At 40.7% G+C, this 24,125-nt stretch overlaps 1 protein-coding gene across 1 annotated transcript in view; it reads right to left on the bottom strand.

Moving 5' to 3' along the window:
- The window catches only part of LOC135512326 (parathyroid hormone/parathyroid hormone-related peptide receptor-like), a 77,886-nt gene that overhangs the window by 31,872 nt on the left and 21,889 nt on the right, over nt 1-24,125 (bottom strand). Inside the window, exon 2 of the mRNA XM_064934252.1 lies at nt 2,400-2,502. Within this exon, the coding sequence (XP_064790324.1) occupies nt 2,400-2,502 (103 nt within the window). The remainder of the gene's footprint in view (nt 1-2,399; nt 2,503-24,125) is intronic.

The raw sequence follows: 24,125 nt of genomic DNA, 5'->3' as shown, positions 1-24,125 counted from the left end.
AAATAAAAACGATTCATAAAATATAATTGCCTGTTAACAGCAACAGTTTCCATCGTCATTTCTACAGGGTCATCATTAGACTCACTACCCCATTAGGCTATGCTGTAACATTCCAGAACATAATGCTGTGGAGGTCTTTGCCACCTAATATAATATATTGCCATTCTACCTTAATCAATAATATTTGTAATAGGCATCTAAATAAAAAATGTTGATTGAATATCGACATAAAATAAATAGCAATAAACAGATCAACAGATGTGCACATTAGGTTGAAATGAAGTTCAAATGAAAACGCAAAGAGTGAAATAATACAAAAAAATAAAAACTCAAGCATACAAAATGAGGTTTTGAATTCTTTTTCAGGCTGAAAGTATACCAGGACATTTTCCCTCTCTTTGAGAGGTAGGTCATATGTTTACGCTAATTTCAGCATCAACTGAGCTATGATTCAAAAGACGTGTGCAACCGTCCAAAGGGAGCCGGGATACAGCCACCAGATAAAGGCTATGTCGAGTCTACTACTCTCTGACAGCGTCATCAGGTATACAGGTCAAGTCGTGGTCATCTCTGACGCATCTACCGTTAGCCCCAAAACTGTCCTTCCAGCAAACAGCTTTATATAGAAACCATATCCAAAGTAGATCTCTAAAGAAGTGTATCTAAAAAAGTAACATAAATGTACCTGAGAACATATTAGAAAAGGTAGACCATCAAGAGAAATCATTGAAACATGAGTTTTAATTGGTCTTTGAAAAAATTATTAATTGACCCACGTTTGTCAGTCTCTGAATTTCTATTCATTACACAAAATTGCTCATTTAAATATACACGAACCCAAACTGAAGGTAACAGTTCTATTCTCCCAGGTGATAAAAAGTAAAATACTGCATATGTGAACATATCAGCAAAAGTAACCATCAAGAGCACAGGAGGTTGGTGGCACATTAATTGGGGAGGACAGGATAACTTTCTAGTCCAAGGAAACTGTTGAAGGCTGAAATGAACCCTGGAAATGTACCCCAGATACCTGGAAAAAGAGTAACACCTCATACAACAGTGACATGCAACAAATGTCAGGCTGCATTACAGGTGACGATGGTCAGGGAGACAAGGTGCCTGTCATCTTAGAACACTCTAATGTGGCTATAAAGCCCTGCTTAGTGTCAAGTGTCTAGGATCATTCTGATCAATACACATGCAGGCTTTACACTTTCCCTCTTAAACACTGAAACCATCACCTTCAAACAAGTATTTTGATGACCGTTGACAATAGTTACCATATAATGTGTTATTTTAAGTTCTATTTCGAGTTATACCTCAAACTGTGAACATTTGGGGAATGTGGTGAGAGATAATATAACTACTGGGAATCCATCAACAATACCTTTTGCTTTCTTAATTTTAAAATAAAGGTTTGCAATGCTGTGTTTCATTTACAGAGAAGTTTTGTTTAGAAAGCCTGAGAACTCAACACAGAAAGAACCCAAGAAGACCACAATGAACCAGGGTTAAAGAGAAAATAATATGACTGGCTGGATATGGAATCCAAAACCTCTTTAGAATAATCAACCAGAAAAAACGACAGTGACCACAGAGACAGGGGGATTCTGGGGTCTGGCTGAATGTGACAGTCTTCACATAACCACAAGTAAACAAATATGGACCGGATTCTCTCAAAAAGCCCCCCTGACCATCGTAACCTCCTAACCATACAGGAAGAAATATAATACATTTCCCCCTCTTAATTTCAGACTACAGTACAGCCACGGTATCTGTATTTGTCCAGTATGAATGCCTCATATTAAAGCTACAATCTGATATTCGATCAATGCCCGCAGCAGTCACACTAATTGGAATAATGTGAGTCAATGGTGACAAAGGAAGGAAACCATTTTCTCCACCTGAGATAATTCATCTTGTGACAGGCTCTAAAAACACATTTACATTTTCTGGTTTTCTGTCAGAGCCAAGTAATTATTCCTACAGAAACCCTGTCCTGTTTCCATGTCTGACGCATATTAGTTCTGACCAACTCAATAATCTGTACATCTCAGCTTCTAAATCCACTGCTTCCTCTGCTCTGTGTCAACACTGTTATAGTGATGTTGTCAGTTCAAACAGAGTTATTTTTCTGCTTGGACAATCTAGTAGACAAAATAATGCTTATGTTCCTGGTGTGTCCTCAGGTGCCAATGTGACAGAACTCGACGTGTGCATGGTTAACAGAGCAGGCAGTGAACCAACAGATTAACTCTGCAGGAAGCCACAGATGTCATTTATCCATTACCAATGTGACAGGGCTGTTTTCATGTCAATGAAAAAAACAAAACACAACGTCAGGTAGGTTGACACGTCAGGTTTACATAACTTTTATCTGAGATTAGTTTTTTACTCACCACCAGGCTTGTGTTTGTTACTGATGGCCACCTCACACTTGCGTTTGGCTTTAAACAGCAGACCGATCTGTTCCTCTTTGGTGAGCACATCATCTGCCTCCACCTGCATAGAAAGGACAATGACACTGAGTTAGTGGAGCGAGGAGCAATCATTCTTCCATCAACACAATGGAAAAGTGAAGCATCTGAAACAACATGAAACTTGAATTGTAACAAACATCAGATAGCAGAGGAGCAATGCATCGTTGTGAAACCACATTTCATTTCCCATATCAATAAGCATTTTAAGTGAGGTTGACAGCTTCGTGAAATACATCAAATGGACAATATTAAACACAGCTGCCCCCCCCACACACACACACACACACACACACACACACACACACACACACACACACACACACACACACACACACACACACACACACACACACACACACACACACACACACACACACACACACACACTGTATATAAACAACTAGCCTAGAGAACAGCAGCAGGTGTTAGTGTGTGTAATGTGTGCATGCATGCAATGCAATCCAATTATCAAAACCCTGTCACTCATTGTCTCAGTCTAACAATTTCCTCAAACATAAGAGAGTGTTTTCTTCTATGATACACTTGAGATGAACCAAAATAAAGGCATTTGGCCAACTGTAAGTCACAATGAGTTGTGTAAACGTAAAGCCGATTACATATTTTTATTTCTGTCTTAGCTGCCCATGAAGGCAAAGGGTTATAAAAGACCTTGCGGTTTCTGTTTCTTGTCTAAACAGTATCAGTTTCGCTCTTTGTTTATAGACCCAGCTGGTATTCCTGTGATTTTAGCCACTCTGTGGCTTGTGTACCCTAAAGCACTAATCAGATATGACACAGAAAAGGGAAAAAGACATTTTATACCAAACGGTTTCCTCTTACACCTCACAACATTCACTCAGCTTTCAAACACAGCTCTGGAGAGAGAGCCATAATATCCAGGTGTGGTTTTCTATTCTGGGAAACTTTCCCCCTCCTAATAGGTACCTTTGGCTGGAGCTTTCCCTTGACTTTATGTCATCTTTGGCATTCGTGACAAAAACATTTACCAGCAGACCCATTTTCAAACTGTTCATGCAAACTCACGTTTGCATATCTTGTAAACTTAAACGAGTGGCACCTAACTCACAAAACTAAAATTCTAATCATTGTAAAGTATTTCATTCATAAAAGGTTTTACTGTACGTGCTGGAAGAACAGTCTAACTGAGCCAAAGTGACGTGATAATGTCAAAGGTTATAAAAAGGTCCAGTGGTCACCAACCGGTCGATCGCGATCAATCTTCAAGGCATTCCTATTCGATCACCAAACATTTCTGTAGAAAAGCCAAGGATAAAGCCTAGTTTTGTTGTTTTATTTGCTTTGTGCTGTTGTTGGTAGGTGCAATCGGTTCAGAAGCCCTGCGCGCCGGGTAGGCAAGGTGTTCCCATGTTGAACCATTTCATTTGACTGAAGGGAACATTTCCGCCTCCCCAGCAGACCAGGAGAGCTGTGGCTAAATCAAGTGTGCCTACTGCGCTGGCCAATCATTTACCTCAAATTACCATGCCTACTGCTTCAGCGACCCCACAGCAAAGTTTGATACCAGCCTACATGAGATTTCATAACTTTTAAAACCATGACCAGAGATAGATTTTCAAAGAATACAACAAAAGAGCAGTTGTTTTTATGAGGATTTTTTCTGAATTCATTTTTAAGTTTTTAAATCAGCACTGTCAACACTTTTACAAAACAAAACACACTTCCTCCTACTTCCATTAGCATTTCAGCTGCAATCAATGAGTAGCCAAATGTATCGATAGGCCTGCGTTTTTATTATTATTAGCACTTCCTATCTTTTTAATATCAAGGAATATTTCACTTTCTCTGGCCATGGGAACAACATGAATTTGTGCATGAGGCAGATGTGGTGCGACTCGAGTTTCATCATCAGGTGGAAGACAGTGTCCCCTCTCTCTGGTCAATCTCACTGGATGAAAGGAGAGAACAGGGACCGTGAAAGGCGGAGGTGTGGTCTCTCCCTCTTATGCTCTCTCCCTCCCTTCGTCCGCTGAGACTGACCATCAGATGCAGGTACCATCAGTCCAGTTAAATTTATGCTCAGCTGTGCCTCGCAAGGGTTACACCAACTGATCTATTTAGATATCAAAGCTCAGGCTTTGAAATATAATGTGATCTGAGAAGAACATTGGCAGGCCAGGCATATAGCCAATATGCTGTGATAATGTATTAGGCCTACTGCACACATCTCAACTGGTTTTATTACGTTAATATTGCATGGTTGTTTTTTTTATCCGAGTGGTAGATATCGGCTTGCCTATTGACTGCTAAAGTGATCTTGACTCAGAAAAGGTTGGTGAACACTGCCTAGTATCTATCCTCCCACAGTGACTAAAGAAGTGATGTAACTTTAATCCCTCAACCACTGTGAGAATCTAAGCATGTGGTACAGTACAAGCTCAGTTAAGTCACCCTGCAGGTGTCAGCATATGTTTTACACAGATATGGATTCAAACACCATTAAAGGAGACGCTAGTATGATCCAATGTGCCACCACGTTGACCCGAAAGAGATGTTTGGTTTAACAGTAAATTACATGGACTAATATACTGTATATTTTATGCAGGCCTACTCTCAGAGGTACCTTCGTAAATCAACTCTTATTTTTATATTATTTTTATGACAGTCTATGTCTACTCTTGTTGTCTGTATAGTTAAACACCATGTTGTGCATGACTTAAATAAATCTACTTTTAATAAATTGGGAAATAAGATATCCAGATTTTTCAGGGAGGGTATATAATATTAAATTGGCAAATACCAGGCCCACAGCCACACACAGGGCTGCACTGCAACACTTGGCACCATAATGCTCAATCCATCAATATTTTCACAAGTTTAAGGGTTGAAATAAGAATGTCCATTTTGAGAGCTGAATGGGGCTACAGAGGAAAAGAGAAATGTATGGCCTAGGATTGTAAACAACCACAGATGGAACAGCATATCACAACACAGCGAACAAGGATAGATACAACCTGTTTACTGTACTGGCTATGCCAATATAGAATATTCCACAGGTCTATTCCAGAGAAGCAAAGATAATGTTCACATCTAAATCGCTGCTGACTTCTGTTACTTTATGCAGGGGTAATGGCAGTGACAGGGCAGAAAAACATGAAAACAGCCCTTGAATAGACAGGTGTCTTCATCATCTTAGATAGGTGTCTTCATCCAAATCTAAAGACGGCATATTCATGTTTGAAACTTGAACACACTAGCTAGCTCCATTCAAACAACTGACTCGAGAAATAAGCTCATCAACTGCACCTGCAGCAGATGTGATACCCTCTGTCATGGCATTGAAATGCCTGTCAACAAAACTGCAGACACAGGCTGTGAACAAGTGACTCGGTGGCATTCTGTCTTTACTGTGTCGCCACCATGCTCCATGCTAGGTACAAGGACCTCTACTTAGATGCAGACAAGAAACAGGGTTTACGTGAAATGTTACATACACAGCTGGACAAGATGGAAACAGACACAGTGACAGTGCGCACCAAGGAAAAGAAGCCATGGACAGACAGCTGAAACTTCACTGCTTGACATGTATGATGAAATCCTGGTTGAGAATGAAACGACTGAACAAATGAACAACGAAACAGCACAGCAAGTAAGTGAAAGAATTAGGTTTTGATTATGTTTTACTGGTAATGGGGACATACGTAAATGCCCCCCCAAAAAATGTTGGGGCCAGTGTGTGTGTTTGTGTGTGTGTAACCTTTACTTAACTAGGCAAGTCAGTTAAAATAACAAACCCGTACGACGGTGGGCCAATTGTGCACCGCCCTATGGGACTCCCAATCACGGCTGGTTGTGACACAGCCTGGATTTGAACCAGGGACTGTAATTACGCCTCTTGCACTGAGATGCAGTGCCTTAGACTGCTGTGTCCATGTGTGTGTGTTAACTATTTAACTGTACTAGAATGCTTAAAAGGCAGCAAAAATATCATATCGGTGCATCACTACTAGAAATTATTTGATATTGAGATAAAAACAGCTGCATTGGACCTTTAAGTGTGTTAAGTCAGAAATAGGTAAAAGAGAATAAGAGGCCGTCAATATTTCACTAGCAGACAATGCAGCTTGCACACGTCTTCGTAAGGAAGATACATGCCGAGATATCATGATGTATAATTTCGGATTAGAGCCATCCCCTAGAGGAGGATCATGGTTAATAAGCCCGTGCCTCTTGATTATTTTTGAAAACTATATTCCTTCTCCACTGGCCGGGCTCCAAACCACCAAAGCAAACATAACTCTCACATTGAGAAGCGTTGCACATTCTTATTTACCAGCATTCCATTCAAAAATACAGTATTCTTTTTGTAAAATACCTTTGACAGCATGCCCATTTTATTTTATTTTTTAAATACACACCACATACAGTAAACATGCGTTTTCATCATTAGTCCTCTAAATAAAAACATTACTTGAATAAACCACTCGTTTCTGTTTGTCTTCAGACTCCAGGTTAAATAATGAAAGAAAATCTCTCCTTTCAAGGAAATGTGTGGACCAATATTGAGTTTGCTGCATATAGGCTGAAGGGACAACACCATTGGAACAGCCAATTATGGCTAGTCTTGCTTTATTAAGTTTCTAGAATGAATAAAGCTTTACACTGTGGCCATACTGCACCCTTTTACATCTCACTCAAGGTTGTCAGTCAATGCGGTTTGAGTAACAGGAGAGAATAGATTTGGTTTCTACAAAAATGCTGCAGAAAGTAAAGATTTAGGTTTTGTTGCAAATGAAATACATGTGATAGGAAGTGGGTGAAGACGAGAGTGACAAGAGAAGAAGAACGAGTTGAGCTCTGAGTGGAGACAGTGGGTTCAGCTGCATTACCCACAGTCTTGATTATAGACCGCCTTATACAATGGCAGGACATTTCTTTAGAAACTTGTGGTAAACCAAAGCATTTCCTGAAATGGTCTACTCTGTGTATTTGTGACTCAAATGCTCAAACAGAACTGCAACGTCTGTATGTGTTCCAAGCAGATTAAATTAACATTATGTTATATAAAATGCAACTGCAGATAAGTAAGTTGTTGCTGAAATCATATTATTGCACAAATAAAAAATGCATGCATACTACAATGGGGATTGGGGACCATACAGAACAAAGAGGAACTAAACCTAACCTGGGATGGTTAAGATTAAGAAAGTTGAAAGTGAGAGATAGAATAGCCTACTGCAGACCAATATGCCACTAGGTGTGTTGGACAGGCATTGGACAGGCATTTGATTTCCATAGGAGGGGCACATTTTTCCATGGTGCCTCCAATGTGTGCACGTGCTTGCATGTGCAAAACTTTTTTTAATGGGTTTTATAATAAAGACATGCAATTTAACTTTACAAATGTATTACCTTTTAATGTGGCATGAACACAAGCAGTCATGATGTTTTCATCTGATCAAACAAATCACTTCCAAAAAGAAGGTTACCTTCGCATGTTCGTCCAAAAATAATCCCAGTATCTGTGCATGGCGCCATCTTTCTTTCAATTCCATTGGTGTAGTCTATCTTCTTTTGGTGAGGTAGCGCAACATTTCTTTTCGAAACATTGTCATAATTTGTCAGTCAAAGTTTGCACCGACAGACTGTCTGATAGCCTATTGAATATCATTGTAGAATAGCCCTAAGAATATTAGACTCATACACCAAGTCAGGCATACCTTACTTCAAAATTCAGCCATCATCACTGTCAAGTGTGAATGATAATTCTTCACGTTTTTACAGTGAAATGTCCAAACTGCGTCTGCATGCCAATCATTTGATCTTCTTGAAGTTCTGTTTCGTGAGCCAGTTAAAGCAGATTGTGTTTACAAACTATGAGCCTTTCTTGATTGCATAATTTTGTTTTAATTAAAGCATATATCCTGTATAGTTGCTCGCTCTGTTGAATTTTGGCCACATGAGGACTTTTATTGACATTTCAGCTTCAGATAAGAACTGACTGAGGATGTGTTTTTGGTGTAACATTTTATAGGCCTTCTATGGTAAAGTGTATGCTATTATATTCGGTTGTTATGTGAAATACTAATGAATCATTATTAGAAGTTGACCGATTATGATTTTTCAAGCTGTCGTTCTGCCCCTGAACAAGGCTGTTAACTCAACGTTCCTATGAAAACTTGAAATCGGCCCTAATTAACCGGCCATTCCAATTAATCGGTCGACCTCTAATCATTATGTGATCTTGCTTTGATCTAACTTTACCAAACACCATTGTGAGAAGTAAAAATCTTCTATTTCTAATAATAATAATAATAATAAGTGATGAGTAGGACTATTAGGCATAGACAACAGAACTTGATGTTATTTAAAGAGATTCGAGCTCCCTTCTATTCGTGGTGCTGAAAGGATAGCACACATATCGTTCTGGGTTCCACTGCGTAAGAGGTGTCCATGGACTTTTATTAACAGCCATGCAGACACACTGTGAATTTGGATCCTAGATCTCGTTGGTATGATGATAAGGTTCATGCGGGGGATCAGTTTGTCTGCATACACAATAGAGGTGGTACGTTTCTGTAAGCTAAGCACTCGGACAGTTGGGCGAGTTTAAGTGCGTCGTACATGAGCTCCAAGTCCATAACAAACTGTTTTGTGGACCCCCGTTTTAGCAACCCCTGATACACAGGAGGTTGGTGGCATCTGAATTGGGGAAGACAGGCTCGTGGTAATGGCTGGAGTGGAATAAGTGGAATGGTATCAAACACCTCGGCAGCAGGTGGAGAATTTGGCCAGTAACCGAAAGGTTGCTAGATCAAATCCCCAAGCTGACAAGGTAAAAACCTGACATTCTTCCCCTGAAGAAGGCAGTTAATTCACTGTTCCTAGCCCGTCATTGTAAATAAGAATTTGTTCTTAACTGACTTGCCGAGATAAATAAATCAATAATAATAATAATAATAATAATAATAATTCCATTCCAGACATTATTATGAGATAGCCTCCACTGCCCTGGTAGAGTTTTCTGTCTGTGGCTGTTCTTGTTATATTGGGTTTGGCTCGCTCGAAGTAGAGTAGTCAAGCATCTGACCGATGGGCCTCTGCACACACGCCTACACTTCTTCATCATGTGTGCCACCGCCAGAGAGAGTAGACAGGGAAGAAACCACCTACACGTATCTATAAGCTGTTATAGACTCAGCAAATTGGATGCAGGATCACAGTGCCATCTGTTTTGTCACCAAAGCCACATATACTACCCTCCACTGTGACCTGTATGCTCTCGTTGGCTGGCACTTGCTTCATATTCACCGTCAAACCCACTGGCTCCAGGTCATCTATAAGTCTTTGCTAGGTAAAGCCCCACCTTATCTCAGCTCACTGGTCACCATAGCAGCACCCACCCATAGCACGCACTCCAACAGGTATAACTGGTCACCCCCAAAGCCAATTCCTTCTTTGGCCGCCTTTTCTTCCAGTTCTCTGCTGCCAATGACTGGAACGAATTTAAGAAATCACTGAAGCTGAAGAATCATATCTCCCTCTCTAACTTTATGTACCAGCTGCCAGAGCAGCTCACAGATCACTGGACCTGTACATAGCCCATCTGTAAATAGCCCATCTGTAAATAGCCCATCCAACTCCCTCATCCCCATACTGTTATTATTATTTTTTGCTCCTTTGCACCCCAGTATTTCTACTTGCACATTCATCTTCTGCACATCTATCACCCCAGTGTTTAATTGCTAAATTGTAATTATTTCACCCCTATGGCATATTTATTGCTTTACCTCTATTATCTTACCTCATTTGCACACACTGTATATATACTTGTCTATTGTGTTATTGGCTGTATGTTTGTTTATTCCATGTGTAACTCTGTGTTTTTGTTTGTGTTGCACTACTTTGCTTTATCTTGGCCAGGTCGCAGTTGTAAATGAGAATTTGTTCTTAACTGGCCTACCTGGTTAAATAAGCATGCCATACTCTTTTTGTCCAGACAGCAGCTGTTCTTCTCACTCGGATGCTTCATCTGAGTTTGCGTGCGTCTCGGCTCAGATCACACTTCGTCACATAGATAAATAATATACAGATCATGGCTATCAATTATGGCTATCAATTTGTTTACACTGTATAACATGTCCTTCCTTATTGTTGGCCTATTTCCACACCTTTTTTTAAATAAATAAATAATAGGGGGATCTTGTCAATTATAGCTCCACCGAATCTTGTTTTTAATGGCCTGTCCACTATCTGTAAAAAAAACATGAATATTTTACTTTTGACATATTGCACCACATGAATGTTTTAGCGGACGCAAGTTCCTGGATATTATAAACTCTATGAGTCAGTGCTACTCCTCCTTAAATGTGCAATTTGCATTTGATGATAAAAAACCACAGACCACTAGACTAGTTGTCCTTTGGAAATGCTCTGCAAACCACACTCTGACTTAAAGCAGCATTCAGCTTCTAATTATACCCTGGCCTGGCCAGATATGCCTGAAGAACAGCACTTGTGTCCCTGATGGAAACATTATGTGTGCTTTTGGGAAACCAACAGAGCCCTTCATATCATGGGGCCAGAAGAGGTCTTTCTGTCTGTGTGGTTCTCTTTTATTGGAAATTGAGCACTTATATATATTTTTTAAGTTATATAAGCGCTTTGCCTTTAATACAGAGCGCATGCATGAGTTCTCTGTCTCTCTGTCACTAAAGCAATGCCAGCCAGAATGACCGCATTTTAATTTTCATCAAAAGCTTAAACACTACTAATGGTTATATAACAATCAAAGACACCAGACATTTCATAATATCCTAATGGACGTTTCAGAAATGTTTCAATAAATCACATTGGGAAGGATGGATGGAGGGTGGGGGTGGCCAGCATGACAATAGGTTATATTTACATACATCTGGAGAATGCAGTATCTGCAAAGTATGTTGTTAAGGGGAGTGATCCTTTTGACATACACTTGACAGATTATCTAGATTATGGATTAAATATATTTACATTTATTTATTTATATTCCTAAAAGCTTTCTATTTTAAGATCCTGGTCTTTTTACTCTTGATACTGTGACACTGTAACACAACATTACCACCTCAGTCCATTACCTTCTAACTGTATTTTCAGATCATACATCTCTGTGTGTCATTTTTGATAGAAACGAGACACAGTGTCCCATTAAGTTTCATAAGTCAACCTTCAAATGACATTGTTCATACAGGTCAGTATGTTATCGATTCCATATAAATATTCATCATTTTTTGTATTTAATTATTTCACCTTTATTTAACCCGGTAGGCTAGTTGAGAACAAGTTCTCATTTACAACTGTGACCTTGCCAAGATAAAGCATAATACAAATAGCATTACACCTTGAGAAAGATACATAATTGTAATGACAGAAAAACTCCATTACTACACCATTGGTGAAATTCAATGTTGATACTGAAGTAACAATAACATTACTGCACAAGTATATCTGCTACTTAGTGTAAAGTGTTACAGACGTATCCGTTGTATATTTTCTTTAACTCCCATGTTTATCTTCTTTGCTGTGATATACCTGTACATGATCAGAGCCCTATTCCCAACATGAATGATTTCATGGTTCAAATGTGTGTTTCAGTACACTATATGCAGGGGAGACTGGTTGAAACAGAGATAACAGAGGAAAGAGACACTATTGTGGACCAAACTCATTGAATCGCTTGCACATAGCCATGGCCTCATTGTGAAAAAGAACTACAATACGTGAGTCAGAAAGCCAGATGCTACAATATTTACCATGGATGAACAGCAGGTGAGTTCTAGTAGCTCCATCAATTTTTTAAAGATAGTTACGTAAAAATAAAAAAAGAACCCATTAAGAAGAAATAAGAGGACGCCTGAAATATCTGAAAGCTTTACACAGGTATTTTTTTTTTACCTTACAGAAAATACCATAAATGAATGATGACAGTGAATGAACGCCCAGTGCCAGGACAGTGGAACTCAAAGGTTAACGATAATTCAATTTAGAATATCCCCAAATGGTTCAAGTTTCATCATTACAAATTTTCACCATTCACATCGACAGCATTGTCATCGTTTGAGATCAATGTCTTTCACTTTCTTTTTCATTTCATCAGATTTTGTGTGTGTACTTAGGACAAAAACACATTACCAATTCATTAGCATCCAGGTTAGTCTCTAAGGCTGCGTTCACACAACCCAATTCTGATATTTAGTTTCACAAATTGGTCTTTTATCTAATCAGATCTGCTCTGAAAAAGATCCGATGTGAAAATATGTGATGTGATTGGTCAAAAGACCAATTAGTGGAAAAAATATAAGAATTAGGCTGCCTGTGTAAGCGCAGCTTTAGTTGGTCTGTCTACAACCCAATGGATTGACAGGTTGCTGCTTGGAATGATTGTATTTTTATTTATTTTTTTATTTCACCTTTATTTAACCAGGTAGACCAGTTGAGAACAAGTTCTCATTTACAACTGCGACCTAGCCAAAATTGCAACAGTTCACACTTTGTGACTCTGAAGGGTTGTCCACATTGTTAAAAAACAGGTAATTCCACAGGCCATTAACTGTATGAAAAGGCCTCCAACAGCCATTTCAATTTTTTTAACAATGATTTAACTGCCTTGTTCAGGGGCAGAGCAACAAACTTTTACCTTGTCAGCTCAGGGATTCAATCTTGCAACCTTTCGGTTACTAGTCCAATGCTCTAACCACGAGGCTACCTGCCGCTCTATTGCAGCTGAGCGGTATCATACTGCTTTCTCAGACTTGTCATATTTAACAGGGATTTTACACATTTCTAGTATGCCTTTTTGAAAAACTTAGTAACACTTTCAAGTGTAAAATCCAACAATTATAATGAATTTGCTACATAGAGACATAACATACAGTATAATTAGTCCCATAATGAGAGTCATAAAGAGTCATAAATGCGTATAACTAGTAATAATGCATTATACCCTTAAAAGGCATCATATAACCCTTAAAAGGCATTAGAAAAAAGGCATTAGAAGACAAAAAGGATCCATCAAATGCATTTTGGTGTGTTCTCATAGTGATCTCTGACTTGAGGTCAGACTCGCTCAGGTGGAACAGACTTCAACTTTTTTTCAATGCTGAATTGAATGTCATTGAAAAAATAGAAAGGTTTCATAATGTACTTTTCCAAAAACATAATTACAAAAAAAACAACTCATCTAGTTTTTCAAAAGTATCTGTAATCTTATTCCAATATTTTTGCTTGTAACGTAACTGTAATAAGTTTACATGTGTGACGACCATCCCACTCTGTCTGCCGAATCCTTTCTCTCTGCTCTTGTTTTCCTTAATAGGATATCGGGGGACGGAGCTGGGAGGGTCGTCAGTGAAATGGGATACATGTGGGCTCGGGTGTGTCCCGGGGATAAATACACCTTTCCCCCATACATCGAGGAGACTCTCTCCACGCAGAGACACTGTTGTTTGGTGTTCATTTGTTTTGGCACCTTTCAACAACCCTCATTATCACTATCTATGCACGCATCCACTCACTCACACTACTGACTACATACACACCATTGTTACATGGATGTAGTTTACTTAATTTAATAAATATGTTTGTTATTTCTCTATCTCCACATTGTCTTCCTCTTTGTTACGAGCTATGAGCCAGTTCGTAACTCACTGTTAAAGTATAACTAAAAGGTTTTCTATGTCTGTTCTTTGGGGCACTCAGTGTAGTAAGTGTTTCTAATATACTGAACAAAAATAGAAACGCATATGCAACAATTTCAAGGATTTTACTGTGTCACAGTTCATATAAGGAAATCAAATTAAATACATTCATTAGGCCCTAATCTATGGATTTCACATGACTGGGCAGGGGCGCAGCCATGGGTGGGCCTGGGAGGGCGTAGGCCCACCCACTGGGGAGCTAGACCTAGCCAATCAGAATGAGTTTTTCCCCAGAAAATGGCTTTATTACAGACAGAAATACTCCTCAGTTTTATCAGCTGGTCTCAGACGATCTCTCAGGTGAATAAGCTGGATGTGGAGGTCCTCGGCTGGCATGGTTAGATGTGGTCTGCAGTTGTGAGGCCGGATGGAAGTACTGCCAAATTCTCCAAAACGATATTGGAGGTGGCTTATAGTAGAGAAATTAACATTCAATTCCTTGGCAAAAGCTCTGGACATTCCTGCAGTTAACTTGAGACATCTGTGGCATTGTGTTGTGTGACTAAACTGCATAATGATCATGCTGTTTAATCAGCTTCTTAATATTCCACACCTGTCAGGTGGATGGATAATCTCGGCAAAGGAGCAATGCTCACTAACAGGGATGTAAACAAATTTGTGAACAAAATTTGAGAGAAATAAGCGTTTTGTATGGAAACACTTTACATGTTGCGTTTATATTTTTGTTCAGTATAGATTGTTCAGATACCATGTGTGGTCAGGTAGTTTTAACCAGAGGAAGAACACTATAGGACTTTATGAAATATTAAGCTATTTTCCACCAGAGAGCATTAGGTCATGCTCCAGAGAAGATTTCAGATGAATGAACACACCCCTTACAGTACATTAAGGTTGATTTAATTCAAGCATGCTTTTTAAGTTCATATGTTTCTAAAAATTCCTCAGAACGTGTGAGATGTTATCTTTGTTCATGCTTTTCAGAATGACATGGATTCCACATGTTCAATAGTATAATTCAGGAAAGGAAAAATGTAAATATATTGGCATTACCACCATAACTGAGCTAGTACTAAAATGGCACCCAACATTTTAATAGAATAGTCAGATTTTTGCACATACAAAATGTTGTTGGTAATCTCAGTTTTTCCCCCATAATGGAATTTGTGCTATGCACATTAGCAAATGTCTGTTTGGAATATTTGATAAGCGATAACCCATAAAAGCAACGGTGCAATGCCACATGCCCATTATAGAGAAAATTAAATATTTCAACCATCTTAAACCTCCACAATCCTCACGACACCGCTTTATCAATCAATATGTTTTGTCGGCATCTTTACCATCACCATCTCTTTCTCTGAATTGCCCAAGCGTATGGAACAATCCCTTGGAACTGTTTATGCCCCAACTGTTGGATGAAAAATGGGGAATTGAGCAGTGAAAATTCTACTTAAATACACATTTTTCACTGTCAACCAAGGGCACAAACTCTTGCAGAGCAGAGGAGCCGAGCAGGGTCAGGCATTTGTGTAAGGCCCCTAATTATGACTGCTTGCCTCGCTAATAAGCGACAGCTTCCCAAATTGGAGTATAATCAGCATCTGCTTAATTATCCGAGGTGTCTCTTGTTCCCCAAACATCCCGCCCCTTTGATTAGCTTGTTAAAGGGTCTTTTGCAAGTGAACCTTGATGGGAAGGTCAAACGCAGACAGGAGCTCTTTACCCACTAAAACTGAGGAGTCAAATCAAAGATGGTTTATTTATGTGAAAGCTCAAATTAAGAAAGAGTGCCTGGGGAGAAAGGTAGAAAGCTCAGCAGGATTTGAAGAAAAAATAGATATCTGGGGGTTAGAACTCACAGTAATTGAACTATGAGCCAACTTTCTTAGCAGACTGCACAACCAAAAGCAGCTAAGAAAAAAATATACCAACTTGACATGACCTCCATTCTCATCTAGTTCTTGTTGTAATGGATGTAGCTATGAGTATAAATGTATAATCCTCATAGCCTACCTGTTGTTTTATTTGAAAAAGCTATGTGTATGAAATGGTAAGCAAAAACTTTGAATTTGGTCATATGTGGAAATGTGCCTTACTTCCTTTAATATTTTGTGTAACGTCAGTAGTCTAGTCAAGGAAGCATCATGCAAAATATATTGGCGCCCTCCACTCACCAAGACCATTGCCAAATAAGGCGCGCTGTCACCTGCTTTTATAGTAAGCCTTGAGGTGGTACCACCCAGCACATCCAGAATGTAGTGTATTTCATACCGAACCCCTCCACTGAGAGGGGTACAGCTACATCACAATTTCAATGGTAGAGTTGAACCGCTAGGGGCAAAAAGAGCTAGATTTATATTAAAATACCAAAATGTATCACCTTTGCAAAGGACTGTCAAAATGAAGACCAGAATTGACGTGTATCATTATAAATAAGCCTAAAATATTTGGTTTTTGATTCATTTTGTTATTTTCATAAATGTTACTCTTTAAAGCCCCCAAGCAGTATTTTTTATTAAATGTTTTAAATCATCACTGTTTGCCTCACTGTGTGTGTTAATTTCATGAAAATGACTAAATATATTTTTGATCATTTATTTACTTGAGCCTCCTTATGCAATTTAAATTCTCAGTCTGGGTGTGTTAACACAAATGTAAATATATTTACACACACAGCCCATTGGAAGATAGGATTTTCTAAACCCCACTTACCCCTTCAAAATAGGAGAATACATATGCAAATAAAAATATTTTATTTTTATTTATTTTACTAGGCGAGTCAGTTAAGAAAAAATTCTTATTTTCAATGACTGCATAGGAACAGTGGGTTAACTGCCTGTTCAGGGGCAGAATGACAGATTTGTACCTTGTCAGCTTGAGGGTTTGAACTCACAACCTTTTGGTTACTAGTCCAACACTCTAACCACTAGGCTACCCTGCCGATGATGATTGGTCAATGGTCAGAATAATCAGATCAGATTACGATGTCATGCTGTGGGCCAAAAACTCCATCCCACCTGAGCAGGCTGAAATTCCACTCAAAATGTTTTAATAAAAGGGCATCAACATAATTTTCACAATTTCAGAGTGTTATTTTGACCTCATATTGTAGAAGTATCAGAAGAAAAAAACTGGAAAATCAAGTTTTTGACTGCACTCCCCCTATAAAGTAGATTTTACTTTTCAAGCATGAGAGAAAAAGAAATGTGTCAAATACAATTTCAGACATACCAGCTTCAATCAAACAGCAATGCTCAAACAATTTGAAGACTTCCATAAATCTTCATTGGAGAATTTCTTCTCAAAGGCCAGAAAACTGAGTGCAATGTCTGTCATGTTTTGGCTTGATTGCAATACTTTATTTTCAAGTGACAATCACACAGCATTGCAGTCAGTCATTGAAATATATGAAGCCTCCCACTGCCCGGGATAAATGAGACCCAGTGTTTTCCTGCAACATCACTGAAATTATGTTTTTCCCAACCATTACATTTACTACAGTGCATTCGGAAATTATTCAGACCCCTTGACCTTTTCCACATTCTGTTAGGTTAAAGCCGTATTCTAAAATGGATTAAATGTTTGTTTTTTCCTCAACAATCTACCCACAACAGCCCATAATGACAAAGCAAAAATGTATTTATTAAAAATGAAAACAGAATTATCCCATTTAGATAAATATTCAGATCCTTTTTTCAGATTTTGTTGAATAACCTTTGGCAGTGATTACAGCCTCAACTATTCTTGGGTATGACGCTACAAGTTTGGCACACCTGTATTTGGGGAGTTTCTCCTATTCTTCTCTGCAGATCCTCTCAAGCTCTGTCAGGTTGGATGGGGAGAGTTAAGAGCACAGCTATTTTCAGTTCTCTCCAGAGATGTTTGATCAGGTTCAAATCCGGGCTCTGGGTTGAATGAGAATATGTACATATAAATATATGGATGAAAGATGGCCAAGTGGCATAGGCAAGTTAAAATAGATGGTATAAAATACAGTATATACATATGATATGAATAATGTAAGATATGTAAACATTATTAAAGTGGCATTGTTTAAAGTGGCATTGCTTAAAATGACTAGTGATCCGGTCCCTGCAGCTGAAAAACATCCCCACAGCATGATGTTGCCACCACCATGCATCACCGTAGGGGTTAGAGGTCGACCGACTATGATTTTTCAATGCCGATACCGATTATTGGAGGACCAAAAAAACCGATACCGATTAATCGGCCAATTTTATTTATTTATTTGTAATAATGACAATTACAACAATACTGAATGAACACTTATTTTAACTTAATATAATACATCAATGAAATCAATTTAGCCTCAAATAAATAATGAAACATGTTCAATTTGGTTGAAATAATGCAAAAACAAAGTGTTGGAGAAGAAAGTAAAAGTGCAATATGTGCTATGTAAGAAAGCTAACGTTTAAGTTCCTTGCTCCAGAACATGAAAACATATGAAAGCTGGTGGTTCATTTTAACATGAGTCTTCAATATTCCCAGGTAAGAAGTTTTAGGTTCTAGTTATTATAGGAATTATAGGACTATTTCTCTATACGATTTGTATTTCATATACCTTTGACTATTGGGATGTTCTTATAGGCACTTTAGTATTGCCAGTGTAACAGTATAGCTTCCAATACTCTCCTGGGCTACCTGGGCTCGAACCAGGAACACATCGACAACCTCGAAGCAGCGTTACCCATGCAGAGCAAGGGGAACACCTACTCCAAGTTTCAGAGTGAGTGACGTTTGAAATGCTATTAGTGCGCACCCAGCTAACTAGCTAGCCATTTCACATCGGTTACACCAGCCTAATCTCGGGAGTTGATAGGCTTTAATTCATAAACAGCTCAATGCTTGAAGCATTGCGAAGAGCTGCTGGCAAAACGCACGAAAGTGCTGTTCTAATGAATGCTTACGAGCCTGCTGGTGCCAACCATCGCTCAGTCAGACTGCTCTATCAAATCATAGACTTAATTATATAATAACACACAGAAATACGAGCCTTAGGTCAATAATATGGTCAAATCCGGAAACTATAATTTCGAAAACAAGACGTTTATTCTTTCAGTGAAATACGGAACCGTTCCGGATGGCATCCCTAAGTCTGCATATTGCTGTTACATTGCACAACCTTCAATGTTATGTCATAATTATGTAAAATTTTGCAATGAACCAGGCGGCCCAAACTGTTGCATATACCCTGACTCTGCATGCAATGAAAGCAAGAGAAGTGACACAATTTCACCTGGTTAATATTGCCTGCTAACCTTTCTTTTAGATAAATATGCAGGTTTAAAAATATATACTTCTGTGTATTGATTTTAAGAAAGGCATTGATGTTTATGGTTAGGTACATGTTGGAGCAACGACAGTCCTTCTTCGATTAAATGCAACGCAGGACACGCTAGATAAATTAGTAATATCATCAACCATGTAGAGTTATAACTAGTGATTATGATTGATTGATTGGTTTTTATAAGATAAGTTTAATGCTAGCTAGCAGCTTACCTTGGCTTCTTACTACATTCACGTAACAGGCAGGCAGGTGGTTAGAGCATTGGACTAGTTAACTGTAAGGTTGCAAGATTGAATCCCCGAGCTGACAAGGTAAAAATCTGTCGTTCGGCCCCTGAACAAGGCAGTTAACCCACCGTTCCTGGGCCGTCATTGAAAATATGAATGTGTTCTTAACTGACTTGCTTCGTTTCATAAAAAATATATTAAAAAATCGGCATCCAAAAATAACCATTTCCGATTGTTATGAAAACTTGAAATTGGCCCAAATTAATCTGCCATTCCGATTAATCGTTCGACCTCTAGTAGGGATGGTGCCAGGTTTCCTCCAGACGTGACACTTGGCATTCAGACCAAAGAGTTCAATCTTGGTTTTATCAGACCAGTGAGTCTTGTTTCTCATGGTCTGAGAGTCCTTTAGGTGCCTTTTGGCAAACTCCATGCGGGCTGTCATGTGCCTTTTACTGAGGAGTGGCTTCCGTCTGCCACTCTACCATAAAGGCCTGATTGGTGGAGTGCTGCAGAGATGGTTGTCCTTCTGGAAGATTCTCCCATCACCACAGAGGAACTCTTGAGCTCTGTCAGAGTGACAATTGGGTTCTTGGTCACCTCCCTGTCCAAGTCCCTTCTCCCCTGATTGCTCAGTTTGACAGGGCAACCAGCTGTGGGAAGAGTCTTGGTGGTTCTAAACTCCTTCAATTTAAGAATGGAGGCCACTGTGTTCTTGGGGACCTTCAATGCTGCAGAAATGTTTTGGTACACTTCCCCAGATCTGTGTCTCAACACAATCCTGTCTCGGAGCTCTATGGACAATTCCTTCCTGTTTCTTTCTCTGACATGCACTGTCATATCTAAATCATGTCCAATCAATTGAAGTTACCACAGGTGGACTTCCATCAAGTTGTAAAAATATCTCAAGGATGATCAATGGAAACAGGATGCACCTGAGCTCAATTTTGAGTCTCATAGTAAAGGGTCTGAATACTTATGTAAATAAGGTATTTATGTTTTCACTTTGTCATTATGGGGTATTGTGTGTAGATTTATGAGGAAAAAACAAAAATGTAATCCACTTTAGAATAAGGCTGTAACGTAACAAAATGTGGAAAAAGTCAAGGGGTCTGAATACTTTCCCGAATGCACTGAATATCTCCACATCTCTTTCAAACCTATGTGCTTCACAAGTGGTTGCTCTCTTCGATTGCTCTCTTCATTGTCACAGGGTTAATGTGTCTTCCACAAAGAGAAGGTGTCATGTCTTGTTATGTCTGTTCCTGTCCTTTCTCTTCACTCTGTCTCTCTCTGCTGGTCTTTTTAGGTTACCTTCTCTGTCTCTCATTCTTCAGCTGTTCTACATCTCCCCTAACTAGCTCATTCACTCCTTCCCACCTGTTCTCTCTTCCCCCTCTGATTAGGTCTCTATTTCTCTCTCTGTTCCTGCTACTTTCAGTGTCTGATTCTTGTTTGTGTTTTTGATGCCAGAAGCAAGCTGTCGTCCCGTTTGCTTCCACCTTGTCCTATCCTGTCGGAGTCCGCCTGGCAGGTGCATCCTGCATTATACTAACGTTCTTTTTGTTCCATTGACTACGTTGGAAGAGGATTTATGCCATTCCTGTTTTTCATTAAAGAACTCTGTTTTCTGTTAAAACCGCTTTTGGGTCTTCACTCAAGTACATAACAGAAGAATCAGACCAAGAATGGACCCAGCGGCTCCGGACCCTTTTCACTCCGCCGTCGAGATCCAGGGAGCGATGCTAGGCAGACACGAGGAGGAATTGTCTGCTGCTCGACATGCCGTTGAAACCCTGGCCGTCCAAGTCTCCGACCTCACAAGACAGGTTCACCAACTCCACCTCGATCCACCGCCCACTTCCAGGGTTTCCGAGTCTCCGGAGCCCAGGATCAACAACCCGCTGTGTTACTCTGGGGAGCCCACTGAGTGCCGCTCATTCCTCACTCAGTGTGATGTGGTGTTCTCTCTCCAGCCCAACACTTACTCCAGGAGCGCAGCCCGCACGCCTACGTCATTTCTCTCCTTACCGGACGGGCGCGTGAGTGGGGCACGGCAATCTGGGAGGCGAGGGCTGAGTGTATTAACCAGTATCAGGACTTTAAGGAGGAGATGATACGGGTTTTTGACCGTTCTGTTTTTGGGGAGGAGGCTTCCAGGGCCCTGTCTTCCCTATGTCAGGGGAATCGATCCATAACGGATTATTCTATTGAGTTTCGCACTCTCGCTGCCTCTAGTGACTGGAACGAGCCGGCTTTGCTCGCTCGTTTTCTGGAGGGTCTCCTCGTCGAGGTTAAGGATGAGATCCTCTCCCGGGAGGTTCCTTCCAGTCTGGACTCCTTAATAGCTCTCGCTATTCGCATAGAGCGACGGTTTGATCTTCGTCGCCGAGCTCGTGGAAAGGAGCTCGCGTTCTCCGTTGCTCCCCTCTCCACATCACTGCCACCTGCCGCATCACTGCCACCCTCCTCCGCCGGCTCGGATGCTGAGCCTATGCAGCTGGGGGTATCCGCATCTCGGCCAAGGAGAAGGAACGGAGAATCACCAATCGCCTCTGTCTCTACTGCGGCTCCGCTGGTCATTTTGTCACCTCATGTCCAGTAAAAGCCAGAGCTCATCAGTAAGAGGAGGGCTACTGGTGAAACTACTCAGGCCTCTCCTTCTGGATCACGCACTACCTTTCCGGTCCATCTCCGCTGGCCCGGTTCATCTGCTTCCTGCAGTGCCTTGATAGACTCTGGGGCGGAGGGCTGTTTTATGGACGAGACCTGGGCTCGGGAACATGACATTCCTCTCAGACAGTTAGGGGAGCCCACGGCCTTGTTCGCTTTAGATGGTAGTTCTCTCCCCAAGATTCAGCGTGAGACGCTGCCTTTAACCCTCACTGTCTCTGGTAATCATAGCGAAACCATTTCTTTTTTAATTTTTCGTTCACCTTTTACACCTGTTGTTTTGGGTCATCCCTGGCTAGTGCGCCATAACCCTTCTATTAATTGGTCTAGTAATACTATCCTATCCTGGAATGTTTCTTGTCATGTGACCTGTTTAATGTCTGCTATCCCTCCTGTTTCCTCTGTCTCTTCTTCACAGGAGGAGCCTGGCGATTTGACAGGGGTGCCGGAGGAGTATCACGATCTGCGCACGGTGTTCAGTCGTTCCAAGGCCACTTCTCTCCCTCCACACCGGTCGTATGACTGTAGTATTGATCTCCTTCCGGGAACTACTCCCCCCGGGGTAGATTATACTCTCTGTCGGCTCCCGAACGTAAGGCTCTCGAGGATTATTTGTCGGTTTCGCTCGACGCCGGTACCATAGTCTCCTCCTCCTCTCCCGCCGGAGCGGGGGTTTTTTTTGTTCAGAAGAAGGACGGGTCCCTGCGCCCATGCGTGGATTATCGAGGGCTGAATGACATAACAGTTAAGAATCGTTATCCGCTTCCTCTTATGTCTTCAGCCTTCGAGATCCTGCAGGGAGCCAGGTTTTTCACCAAATTGGACCTTCGTAACGCCTACCATCTCGTGCGCATCAGGGAGGGGGACGAGTGGAAGACCGTTTAACACTCCGTTAGGGCACTTTGAATACCGGGTTCTTCCTTTCGGCCTCGTTAACGCTCCAGCTGTCTTTCAGGCACTAGTTAACGACGTCCTGAGAGACATGCTGAACATTTTTGTTTTCGTTTACATGGACGATATCCTGATTTTTTCACCGTCTCTCTCGATTCATGTTCAGCACGTGCGACGCGTCCTCCAGCGCCTTTTGGAGAACTGTCTTTATGTGAAGGCTGAGAAGTGCACTTTTCATGCCGCCTCTGTCCCTTTTCTCGGTTCCGTTATTTCCGCTGAGGGCATTAAGATGGATCCCGCTAAGGTCCAGGCTGTCATTGATTGGCCCGTTCCTAAGTCACGCGTCGAGCTGCAGCGCTTTCTGGGCTTCGCTAATTTCTATCGTCGTTTCATCCGTAATTTCGGTCAGGTGGCAGCTCCCCTCACAGCCCTTACTTCTGTTAAGACGTGCTTTAAGTGGTCCGTTTCCGCCCAGGGAGCTTTTGATCTTCTTAAGAATCGTTTTACATCCGCACCTATTCTTGTTACACCTGACATCTCTAGTCAGTTTGTTGTTGAGGTTGACGCGTCAGAGGTGGGCGTGGGAGCCATTCTTTCTCAGCGCTCTCTCTCTGACGGCAAGGTCCATCCTTGCTCGTTTTTCTCTCATCGCTTATCGCCGTCAGAACGTAACTATGATGTTGGTAATCGCGAACTGCTCGCCATCCGCTTAGCCCTAGGCGAATGGCGACAGTGGTTGGAGGGGGCGACCGTTCCTTTTCTCGTTTGGACTGACCATAGGAACCTTGAGTACATCCGTTCAGCCAAACGACTTAATGCGCGTCAGGCTCGTTGGGCTCTGTTTTTCGCTCGTTTCGAGTTTGTTATT

The sequence above is a fragment of the Oncorhynchus masou genome, chromosome 3, assembly GCF_036934945.1.
Source record: "Oncorhynchus masou masou isolate Uvic2021 chromosome 3, UVic_Omas_1.1, whole genome shotgun sequence".
NCBI classification, from domain to species: Eukaryota; Metazoa; Chordata; class Actinopteri; order Salmoniformes; family Salmonidae; genus Oncorhynchus; species Oncorhynchus masou.
This window is presented reverse-complemented; position numbering and strand designations above follow the sequence as displayed.